This window comes from Aethalodelphis obliquidens, unplaced genomic scaffold (genome assembly GCF_003676395.1).
Source record: "Aethalodelphis obliquidens isolate GAN/ISIS:26980383/991018 unplaced genomic scaffold, ASM367639v1 scaffold99, whole genome shotgun sequence".
Lineage (NCBI taxonomy): Eukaryota > Metazoa > Chordata > Mammalia > Artiodactyla > Delphinidae > Aethalodelphis > Aethalodelphis obliquidens.
In genome coordinates, this window is record NW_020838043.1 from 1,721,023 (window position 1) to 1,733,999 (window position 12,977).

General features: G+C 33.2%; 1 protein-coding gene across 4 annotated transcripts in view; it reads right to left on the bottom strand.

Moving 5' to 3' along the window:
- The window catches only part of CNKSR2 (connector enhancer of kinase suppressor of Ras 2), a 256,343-nt gene that overhangs the window by 171,285 nt on the left and 72,081 nt on the right, over nt 1-12,977 (bottom strand). For all 4 annotated transcript variants that reach the window (XM_027096112.1, XM_027096113.1, XM_027096115.1 and 1 more), the window contains exon 4: nt 10,754-10,841. In XM_027096112.1, coding sequence (XP_026951913.1) covers nt 10,754-10,841 — 88 coding nt within the window. The remainder of the gene's footprint in view (nt 1-10,753; nt 10,842-12,977) is intronic.

Here is a 12,977-nt window from a genome sequence, read left to right on the forward strand (position 1 = left end):
AATAAGACAAAATATAGTAACTCAGAAGGTAGGAAGACAATGAAAGTACATTACATAAATAAGCAATAAAACTTTGGGAACAGGATGTGGTACATTTGTAAAGATGAGCATGTGTATACTGTATAAGCCAGCAATTACTCTCCTACATACATAACTAAATGTAAGTATATATCCAAATATTCATGGTCAGGAGAATGGATACGCATTGGAGTATATACACACAATTAAGTATTATATGAAGTGAAAGTGAATGAACTACAGTGACTAAACAAAACATGAATGAGTTCAGAAATACATCAAGTGAAAAAAGTAATATGCAGAGTGATACTATTTTTATAAAGCACAAAGACAAGCATAACTAAATGAGATGTTTAGAAAATGTATGCAACTATTTTATGAAAAAAAAAAAAAAACACCCTGAGAAGAGGCAGGGTAATGAGATGGGGAGGAGCACAGTTATAACTAAAACAATGTTGGTAATGTTCTAGTTAGTAAATTAAATGGCCAATTTATGAGTGTCTGATTATTCTTATGCTTCAAAACATATATATGACATGCATTCTTTTGTGTATATATATAATATTACATAAATTTAGAAATGTAATAGTGACAAAACAGATGTCTGAGAAACAGTATCCTGTCATTTGCTATCTAAAAGAATTTAATTAGTATACTACACCACACACCTAGTTCTTCTGTTATTATTAATGGTGATACTATCTACATCTTTAAAAGTGTTTTGGTAAGATGCTCAGATAACATGCAATATAGTCTAGGTTTGTAAAAGAATAAACCTATAATAACAGCCTATTTCATTTTCATATAATATATAGTAAGTTTTAAAGTTATTTTTCACAAAAAAAGTGTCAGAAAGATGCTTTCCTAAAGTCTTATTATCATGTAATAATTTCATCACTCTTCTTTACCTTTCAGTCTGAGCCTTCAGAAAATTTGCAGCTACCAATAATCATGTTTTTTCTTAACATCAAGAATGAGGATTTCTCTTTCTCTCTGTTTGTGTATTTATATCTATTCAGATTATAATGCTATATTCTAGGCCTTCAAAGGGATACAGACATATATACACAGCATAATCTCAGCTTTGCAAATTCTATATGTTTTTTTGTTTGTTTTTTTGCGGTACACGGGCCTCTCACTGTTGTGGCCTCTCCCGTTGCGGAGCACAGGCTCCGGACGCGCAGGCTCAGTGGCTATGGCCCAGGGGTCCAGCCGCTCCGCGGCATGTGGGATCCTCCCGGACGGGGAAACGAACCCGTGTCCCCCGCCTCGGCAGGCGGACTCCCAACCACTGTGCCACCAGGGAAGCCCTCTATATGTTTTTAGTTTTATATTTGTCTTCAGAAAAATAGTCCTCAAGCTATCTGGGTACTGTGCCTAATAGTTCTACATCTAACTCCTGATTCATTACGTTAGGATTACAAAGAAAAGATAATGGCTTTGCTTATTCATCATCAACCGAAACAACTGAAGAAAACTTAAAGGACTGAGTATTGAACTAAAATACACTGCTTAAATATAAAATAAAAAAAACAGTATCTTTCATATTGCCTTCAACAGGTATGCTAAGTAATGTAATTCATATTGTTTAAAAATTACATATAAAGTTTGTCCTCGTTTTTGGTCTGAAATGTACCAGTTTCAAATCCCAAGAGCCCAAGTCCATTTTTCAGGTCACCTAGAATGTCTGATTCAGGAAGGCTTAAACACTAACCCTGAAAATACAGCAAAAATAATATTTAAAGCTGTGTTTGAGATGAATGATAGACTATCCTGGCTGAGCTTTCATATGGTTTAATACTAACTACATGAACCACAGAATATAGCCTGCCTACCCCAGTATAATTTATATCCCCATTTTAGAACTTTACATGTACTTCACTACTACTTGAATCTTAATATCCCTATTACAACACACATTCTGTAAGACTGACTATTAATTATACACTAGCCTTTTACCTTTACAAGTTTTGAATTTTCCATTTTCAACTCTAGGTTGCTTGAATATGTGGATAGGGATGGCAAATTCACAAGTAACCAAAATTAATTTCTGTATTCCATTTGAACATGGACATTTCAAAATATCATCCAGAATATGAAACATATATAGTTACCAATTTGCCTTAAATTCTAAAATCATCCGAAATTAAACCAAAATTCTTTATAAAAAATCACTCATTGTAGAAACAGGTCTTTCTTCATTGCCCCTCAGTACCAAAAGTAAGCAGAGAATCACTCCTTTAAATTTTGTGTGAAACAACAAACTAACTGAGAGAGTTTCCAAAGATCTTTTGCTATACAAGGTAACTAAAATTGCCATTTATTAAGCACCCACTAAAATGCCAGATCATGAACTAGATCAATTTCCAATATTCACATAAATTCACCTACAATAATCCAACAAGGTGGTTGGTGATCCACTTTACAAATAAAGACACAGTTATCAGAGATATGAAGTAATTGTCCAAGTTCATACAGTTTGTAAAGAGCAGAGCCATAATGAATTCAGATCTACTTTATATCAAAGCTCACTAACCTATTTTGCCATAAAAGGTAATAGTAGATAATATAAAGTGTCAACTAGGAAGGTAAAGGACGTAATATTCATATAGATAAAACATAATAAAGTAAAATATGATAGTATTGTCAATAAACTCATAGGCCAAATTTTCTTGCTTAAATCCTTAATAAAACATAAAAAAATCATTTCTAAGGCTATTTTTACAAAATTGTGTAATCTTTTATTTTAATTTTTTGCTATTTATAAATACATGCCCTAACAATTTAAACCACAAATACCAGTTCAATTAAGTCCTAAAAAAGCTCTTATTTTCTCTTGGGTATTTACCTTGAGTAAATAACAACCCAATTAAGATAAAACAGGTTAGATCAAATTCAAGCAGGAATACTTTTTTAAAAGGGTTATATACTCAATATATTCACTTACATTTTTATTTAAAAATGTATATTTAAAGAATAACTCATAAATAGTTTACTTTTACTGATATGTATTTAAAATGGTGTAAAGGTAACAAAAATGAGTAGAAAGCACACACACACATAATTTAGAGGAAGATGTCCATCAAAAAGAACCATTTCCACTATTGACCTTTGAAGACTATTTTTTCCATTTTCTTGAACAAAGAGTTAGAAAGGAACAAAATACATCAGACAGGTAAATATGGAAAAAAAAATCAAACAAATGAACTCTCAAAAGTCAGAATAACAACTTAAGTAAAGATATTTATTAGAGGAAAGACCAAAGCAGTGGCACAGTTGTTTCTGGTGCTTAAGTTGGGATGACAGTAACTATTCTTCTTTATGATTTTCTGTATTTTTTAAATTAATGAGTATTATTATTTTATAAACTTTTTAAAGGACAAAAGACCTAATAACTATGCAGTAAAATTAAAAAAATTATGGCACAATACTAAATGAAAAAGACCATTTTGAAAATATATATGTGTATGTAGATGAAAACAGACAAAATGGCAAGTAAAACAAGCAAAATGATAACAGGCGTTTTCTTTGGGTGGAAAGATTACAAGCAATGTTTTTTTTCTTTTCATTACTCTAAATTTTTCTATAAAGCATATTACACTGCTTTTATAATATAAAAAATATAGAAATTAGAGGAGTATAGAGTGTGCTACATACAAACCTTTACACAGATGGCATACAACATCAACGGAACGAATACAAGCTAGGACCATAAAAGCTCTCTTTCAACATCTAAAAAAACTTCCAGTTCTCAGTGAAGATTCTCTCAGTTAAGATGTTTTGAACAGTACATGCTATTTCTTCAAATTTTAGAGGGTGGGAAAGGAAACTGTTGACCATGCAGTAGGTAAAAAATCACATATTTAAAATAGATTGATGTTTTTAGAAAGGTTTCTAAAATTTCTCTTTTCTTTGTATTTTTTCTTCTCAAAAATTATTTATAACCATCTTAGGTGAAAGACTATTGACCTTTTTTTTTTTTCTAACTTTAAGCTGGGAATGGTAAGGGAAAGAAGTATGTTTCAAACACTATCCAGAAAATCAGTGATACTCAAGGACATGGAAAAATGAGTCTTAAAAGGATGAAAAACGAGCAAGCCCATGAGAAAACACAAGAACATTTTATAATATATAATTTAGAAGGGACCATTTCAGGTAAGAGTATATCAGCAGAACTTGAATTTTAAAAGGAAGTCTTCATTTTACAATTGCATGTGAATCTACAACTATCTCAAAATAAAAAGTTTACTTACAAATTAAATTAAAAAAATTTTTAAATAAACAAAAAAGGAAGTTTTCACTCTGCATTTAACAGTTCAAAATCTGATTTAAAATGTTTCACATGTTGAAATTTTTCTCTCAGTATCTCCTTCACTGTATATGTAGCTGAAGAAAACTAACACCAAATGGAGAAAAAAATCTGTGTACATTTATTATTTAAAACAAACTTGTTATTCTAGTTCTTTGTATCAAGTCTTTTTCTCATCCATTTTATAATTAATAATACTTTACTTTTGTTTTTCACTTCACATTTGTGAACCATTTTTAATACATCTAATTTGATTCTCACAATAATAGATAGAATTATTTCTGTTTATAGATGGTTTGTCCAAGGTGAAATGCTCATGAAACAACAGGGCTAAGCCTCAAATCTCCCAATACTCATTGTCCCCACCCTCCGTCCCTTGCCCCAAGTATTCTAAGTTCCACCAAAGTTTCACCTTGCAAACCGATACTTTTGCACCCATTTCTTAACTAGTGACAATCTAATTAATCATTTTTTGTGTTTGAACTGGAAAAAATTTTAAATGGTACAGTAGAATAATTTTAGGTTAAGCTGATACTCATTAGGGTAGGCATCATGGCAATTATTTCAATGCTGACAAGAAGTGCGTGGGTACCTGTCTCATTTTTCCGTTTCAGGTGCTGACAGTGCTCTAAATATCTGAAGCTTCAGTTCTTTGTGAGAATTCTTCCCATTTAAGATTTTAAAACCAGTTTCCCTTTTTTCTCAAATGTGTTATTATATCTTATGTGGGGAAGAGGTGTTGGGGGGAAGAATCTCTTTAAAAGACTTCAACTATAACTGTCTAAACCCATCACATCTGGAAATAAGAAAAACAGATACAGTAAGATTAAATAAATTCTTCCAAACAGAGCTTGTTAAAAGAAATTTCTCTTTCTCCTCTAATGTTTGCATTACTTTAAATATAAGAAGCCAATATCAAGAAGCACTTTCCACTTACTTCATAGTACCACTCCTTTGTGTTAAGAAGGGAAAAGAAAAGCTATTTGTGACAGTTTATTTTTAGATATTGATCATCTCATCTTGCTCAAAGGGAATAAAAATAATTAAAGTTGAGTGAAAATAATTTGAAGTACAGCATATTTCAAAGCATAACTATCATCATAACTGTTCAGATGAGATTTCTTGAAAGCCTGGTAATAAATGCATGCCCTAGATATTTTTTTTTTAAATCTACACTTTGCTTATTCAAGTTGGCCTCTTTTACTGGCAGCTTAAGTTTAATTCTGTCTTTAGATACTGCATACAATTCCAAGTGAATGAGATGATTAGTGTGTATTTAATGGCTGAATGAGACCATTAGATGGACACTGACTGTTTGTAAACTATGTAATTTATTTTAAAATATAATAAGTATTCATCTATGCTGTGCTCTTTCATCAAACTGAAAGTAGTATTTCTTCAATGTACATAGCATTCATTTTGTTTTTCTGATAACTCAAATTCATTTTAGAAAATCTGAAAAATACAGAAACATAGTCTAAATAAACTAAAATCACCTGTAGTTTCATCATCAAGAAGCAAACACTTAACTGTTTTATTTCATCATTTTAATTACCATCCTCATTCCTATTGCCAAGATAGGCAGCAACAGACCACAGAGCCCAGAAAGACTTGGTATCAAAGATATGACATCACACAACAGTAGAAAAATAATAGATTATTTAAGAGATGATTTACAAACATTCATATCATGCCTACAATTAAGTTTCCTCTAAAAAAATATATTTTGTTAGTGTTATATAACAGCATAGTGTTTCAGAAGTTTCGTTCACTTTCATTCTAGCACTGGAAAATGGTTATCAGGATCAATATTTTTATTTTAATTAATGAATAAACTGAGATGTAAAGTGATGGGTGTCTCTGGATATCTCTGGGGTTCTTCATATGAGTAGCAGAGACAGAACTGCAGTTTTTACACTGGAGTTGAAATAAAAATAAGTAATGATTTAAGCATTTAATTCTAGATTTTTCTGGAAGAGTATAAATGAGTATGTGCTAACTACATGGGATAACTGGGGCTCAGGTCAATTTATTTTAACAAGTAAGTAATGAGCACAACATTGTTCCTGTTTTCAAGAAGATAACAGTCTAATGGAAGTCAGATAATTATGATTCACAGCAGAATATAACTGACAAGATGTAAAATGCATGTAAAGTAAGTTTAAGGGATTTCTACCTTTGCTCATACAACAAGCAATTGTAGCTGGTAAGTCAACAAAGGGGACAAACTGTAATCATAAAAAATAATTAATACAGAAAAAGGAACAAAGACCAGATTGGAGACATAGAAGACAAAGAGCAAGGTGGTATATTTAATTTAATCGCAACCACATCAACCATGGTTGATTAAATATAAATGGTCAAAGTAGGGGGTATACAAACAATTATGAGAAATAGTAAAAGTTTCATGAGTGGGGTGGCATTTCCTAGAGGTCTTAAAGGATGGGACATAATTTTGACAGGCAGTGATACAAAGATATATGGGACATGTTCTGAGGAGGCCTCACAACATAAAAAGATGAAACTGCAAGATCTATTTTACCAATAACTCATCTACATGAACTGGAGTACAATTAAGATACAAAGGAGTACTAGAAGATAAAATTGAAATTATGTTAGAACCTTACTTGGAGTCCTTTGAATTCCAAAGAGGAATTTGTAATCAATTTGGAAATTAGGGGAAAATCGCTGAAAGCGACAGAATTGGAGCTGGGCTTTGGGATGACTAGTCTGAAAGTGATCCATTCTATACTTATAAGTAGATTAAATCAGAATGTCATGAAGATGTATTTTATTTTATTTTTTTTTGGTGGTACGCGGGCCTCTCACTGTTGTGGCCTCTCCCGTTGCGGAGCACAGGCTCCAGACGCGCAGGCTCAGCGGCCATGGCTCATGGGCGTAGCCGCTCCGTGGCATGTGGGATCTTCCCGACCGGGGCACGAACCCGTGTCCCCTGCATCGGCAGGCGGACTCTCAACCACTGCGCCACCAGGGAAGCCCGAAGATGTATTTTATTGAGTGAAATTTACAACTAATATTTCCTTTAAGGTACCACATAAAAGACCTCGTTAAAGTAAGTGAATTAAGATATCAAGTCAGGTAACATGTTGGGAGGGGGCAGGCAAGGCAAGAACCAAGAACACCCATATACAGAGAAGTTTCTGTTTGGAAGCATCTTAAAGGTGACACATGGAACAGGACATGTGATGGGAAAATGAGAGTGAGGTAGAAGGAACTGTGAGAAATGTCATGAGCTACTGAACTTTAAAAAAAAACAGAAATGGGTAATGTTTCTGCTACCCAAGAAGGGCAAGACATTCTCTTCAAAAGAAGGGCAAGAAGAAGGGCAAGGCATCCTCTTCCCAAGAAGGGCAAGGCATCCTCTTCAAAACAGAGTGTACAGTGGTCAAGGGTACAGAAAGTCCTTCTACGTCCTCTGTATACTTGGAGTATTTCAATTACTTGGTCAAGACAGAATGTACTTAAAGTTCAATCTGTAAAAGTATCTCTCTCTCTCTTCTACCTAATGTTTCCTGATCTGTAAATAGCAAAACTTGAACCCATTATGCCTTGACGTAAGATTCCTAAAGAGAATGTTGAGCCAAACAGTGCAGCTGTTAAAAGGTCCTGTTATGAGCATGAACAAGCCTCTGAGGGCAATATCAGAATGGCATATGTCTTCTATGAAGTAGAGGTCTATAGCAGGTGTTCATACGTTCTGGAAAGAAAAACTGCATCACTTGTTACTTAGATGGTAGGTTCTTAAAATAGCAGAATGGGTGGGTTAGTCCTATCTTACACAAACTGCACTTCCACCCCTGCACATGCCTCTACAGGAAATTTTAAGTCACTGAAAATCATTTCAGCCATTCGTAATGTAACATTTGAAGGTTAACGTGACAGAGGTATGCTCTGGAACCTGTGAGTTCTAAACATAGAAAACTTTCCACTTTTGACTTCACTCTACGGTAAAAGTTAAAAGAAAGGTAATTTTTTTTAAAGATCACTTTGTTTATCTACTTTTGATATGGGAAAACATTAAGTATGAATGAATTCAGTGAAAATAAATACACCTGATTCTCCTTCAAGATTTTCAAGAAAACTTATCAGAGTTGCCATTTAGAATTGCAGTCTTTGTTTACAAGGCAACAAAGAGTGGGCCAATTACTCAAAAGTTAACCTTAAACTGGCCATCCAGATCCAGATGTTTAAAGGAGACACAAGAAATTAAAAACATCCACTTTCTGTCACAATTATGCATGGAAATGACATTATTTTAGAAGGTGACATCAGATGGATTGTATTCTCATAGAATGGATAATATGTATGAGTTTCTCATGTTTAAAAAGTTGAAAAATAAACTCAATTCTCCCATTTAATTCCACAGTATTTCAATTATTTTGGGTCTCACGTATAAATGAAAACCTTAAGTAATACATATAATAGTTATCACAGATCTTGTCATGTAGCGGATAATAATAATTATTGTATTATTATGACTGTTGGCATATAGATTGCTACTGAACACATATCCAACGTACCATGAATGATTATCATACAAATACTGTGTAGTAGGTACCCTTAAAGCAGAGAAAACTTCTTTCTCTCATGGTAAAAGGGAAGAAACTAATAGTCTATTATCCACATCTCAAATCTCTGGTCAAGTTTAATGGCTTTAAAAAAAACAGCTTTAGAAACATATTTTTGAAGAAATGTCACTGACAATACAGATCTACAAGAAAAATTACCCATAGATTATATTACTGTTCTTTCATTCCTATGCCCTAGAACAGTGTATGAGAATCAGAATCACCTGGAAAACTAGAAAACATGCAGATTCCTGGGCACTCCCCACAGTACATTTGGAGTGTGTGCCAAGAATCTGAATTTCTAACAAGTTTCTGTGTGATGATAATGCTACTGGCCCACGAACCACACTGGACTAGCATAGCCCTAGAACATGAGTCAGCAAACTGTGGCCCAGGGCTAAATTCAACCTGCTGCTTGTTTTTGTAAAACAAGTTTTATTGGCACATCACCATGTCCATTGATTTACTTACACATTGTCTGCGGCTGCTTTTGCAGTTGAATACTTGGATCAAACATCATATAGCCTATATCATTAAAGCCTACAAAACCTTACCTACTTAAAATTTGGCCTTTCACAGAAAATGTTTGCTGACCTTTGCCCTAAAATGCCACTCTTCTCCCTAATATCCAGTTGAAATCTTTGACATTCAGAAATAAAATTTACTGATAACAAATATGAAGACATGTAGTGAGACAACAGCATTTCAGGGCTGATAAAATGTTTATCATCTTCATCCATGTTTGTGACTAACAGCAGTGAGTTACTTTCTTACTGCTGTGATATAATCCTGATGAATGTCTGCTGTATTCCACAATTAAAAGTCATAAACTTACTCTCCTTTCTATAAACCTGCAATTTCACAGAAATGGTGCTAATAAAATCTATACGGTACAACAGAAAATATACTGAAACATTTAAGATTGTATTAAAAAATTTTCTTATTTGAGAAAATACAGGCAATATAAGAAAATTATCCCTCGTCATAAAGGACAGGGAGTAGAAGGATAAATTAAATCATGAATTTCCCCAATAATCTTCTGTATCATCACATTTTATCCTCTGCTTTCCCTATTTCTGCATCACTGGATAGTTTAACAAAAAATGGCACCCTGAGAAAGTACCAGCAGTAGCAGCAATAGGTTGACATGAGGCTTACACAGAGTGGTGGTCGCTAGCCTCACACCTCTCAGATGTGTTTTATTATTAGATTTAAACAAATTTTTCCAGGATATGTACTAGTCAATTCACTCCTCTACCACTTCTCCATGTTATGCCAGGACATTTATATCAGCTGCTGCACTACTGAACACGTTTGATTTTGAGTCCCTGGCTTAAATAATATTCAAAGTAAAAAAAACTGGGTCATGTAAATAGATCATTTAAATGATTAAGGTGATAATTAAAGGCTATTATGTATATTTGTTTGTATGTATACCTATATAAATGAAACTACAGTCGTACTAATAAGGAACTAATGGTGTCTTAGAGCAAAAGTCTCAGATTGTTATTCAAATGTATTAATTTAATTTTGTGAAAGGCCATACAGTTTAGTCATCCCCACTAAAAGTGTGAGAGTAACCTACTTATTTATTATAAAGCTGTCTCTGGAGGTTCAGATCACTTTTACATCTGCTGATAAATAAAACTCTTGTTTACTGGGCTATATGCATAGTTTTCCAATGAATTATGTATTTGGTTTCTTTTGAACCATTTGTCTTTGAATGAGAAAAATCCCAAACCAGTATTTTATAATCTCTTGGTAAATACAAGTACTTCTTATTGTTAGAATATGAGATAGCTAATAAATTAACTGAAGAAAAATTTCCAGCTAATACCTGTTGCACGATTGTTGTTAATTCCAAGCAGAGCTGTATGACATTATTCCTTGTAACTGAATAGTCTGTGACAGCAGCAAATGGTGATCTATAAAGGAAAAAGGAAAACGGTGATTAATAGGAACAGCTTTTGAAAGTTCCCCAAATACAATAGCCTAAAATAAGATTTTGAGTAATATGAAATGAATTGTTCTGAAGTTTACATAGTGATAAACAATATTCGGAACATATTTAAGGAAGAAAATCGAGGGAAATGCTTGGAAGAGAATTCAAGAAAAATGTTTGCTTTCCATCAAATTTCTCTTTTTTTAGTGCTTAATATTTAAAAGTTCTTTCGTACTTCTTACGAGGTCTCTTCACTACATCTAAAATAAAACAACACCAAAAAGGCATGCTTTAGCAAAGACATTTTAGTTTATTTTCAAATGAAAGTAAGATTTTGAGTCCAGTGGCTTCTTGAAATAGTCACAATTCAGAGCTAGTCTAATGACAGCTATCACCTACCGAGGACTTACTATATGCCAGTTACTTTTCTAAATGCTTTACATGTACCAACTAATTTTCACAACTCTTATAAGACAGGCACTATTATCATTCCCATTTTACATATAAGAAATGTGAGGTAGAGAAAGGTTAAGTGAAAACTAGTAAATGGTGGAGCTAGTATTCAAACCCAGGAAGTCTGACTCCAGACTCCACAGCCCAGAGTTAAACACTAACATACCTACCTACTCTATGAACTTAAGTAGGTTTTTATTTGTACCAAATCAATTACTTACTTCACTTCACATCCCTTTTCAAACAACTTGGCATGTAAATAATATATATTGGTATGAGGTTTATATTTTCAAGAATGTTATAGACAGCAGCAGTCTTCCCAAGCAAGTGTTTTGCCACCAAATGAATTCAGTGCCTTTCCATTAGTCCTTATCCTCTCTCTTGTCTAAGAATGCCAGTCAGGTTTTTGTGGGGCCAAAGCTTATATGATTTGGGAGGCCCAGTTTAAAGAAAACAAAATCACAAATAGAAAAGAAGGTATGGGGGTAAATATTTAGTCAGATTACTAGAACTTTAGTGCTTTGGATCTCTCTACTGATAACTCTTAAGGCAATTTACTATAAATGATTATATAAGACTGCTTCCTGGTTACAAACTGAATTTGTCTCTCTTCTAGAAAACTCTACAACTCAAGCACCTCCCATTGTCACAGGGGTCCACAGGAGAGGCCCTTTATTGGTTACATTTTTTAAAAAACGTATTTTTCACTTATGTATTTTGGCCATTCTAATAGCTATGTAGAGGCTTATCACAGATTTAACTTGCATTTCCCCAAAGTTATATGTATTTGCTCTATCTATATATTATCTATATTTAATCGTTAACTATATTTCCCTAATAATTTTCTAACTGGTTGTGCTGACTTGTGCATATTTGCTATCCATATATAATCTTTAGTGAAATGTCTGCTCAAGCCCTTTGCCCATTCTTTATTTAGATTTTTGGCATTACTATTGAGTTTAGAGACCTCTCAGTATTTTCTGTATGTAAGTCCTTTGTTGAATAGGTAACCTGTAAAATTTCTTCTCAGTCTATGGCTTCTCTTTCCATCCTTTAACAGAATCTTTAGCAGGTCAAAAGTTTTTTATTTTAATGAGGTCAAATTTATCGATAATTTCTTTTCTGGATTGTACCTTTAGCCTTACATCTAAGAAATCTTCACCTGACTCTAACTCAAGTTTTCTTCTAAAAGTTTTTTATTTTACTTTTAGATCTATGACCCATTTTTAACTCAATTTTTGTATAAGGTGTGAGGTTTGGGTCGAGGTTCACTTTTTTCCCTCTGCCTATCCAAGTGTTCCAACACCATTTGTTGAAAAACTAACCATTCTCCACTGAATTGCTTTTGCTCCTTTGTCAAAAACTGGCTAACCATATGCATAAAGTTCTGGACTCTCTGTGTCTATCTTGCCACCAATACCAGTTTTGATTACTGAAGTTATATAATATTTAAAATAGTATTAAAAAACTTCAAAATTGATGAAGTATTATGGTCCCTTTATTTTTTAATACAAATTTTAGAATCATACTGTCTGTAGCTATAAAAAATTCTGCTGTAATTTTTATGTGAATTTTATTAAACCTACAGGAAGATTTGAGAATTGACATCTTTACTAAGTTGAGTCTTCCAATCCATGAACACAGTATGTCTCTCCATTTATTTAGG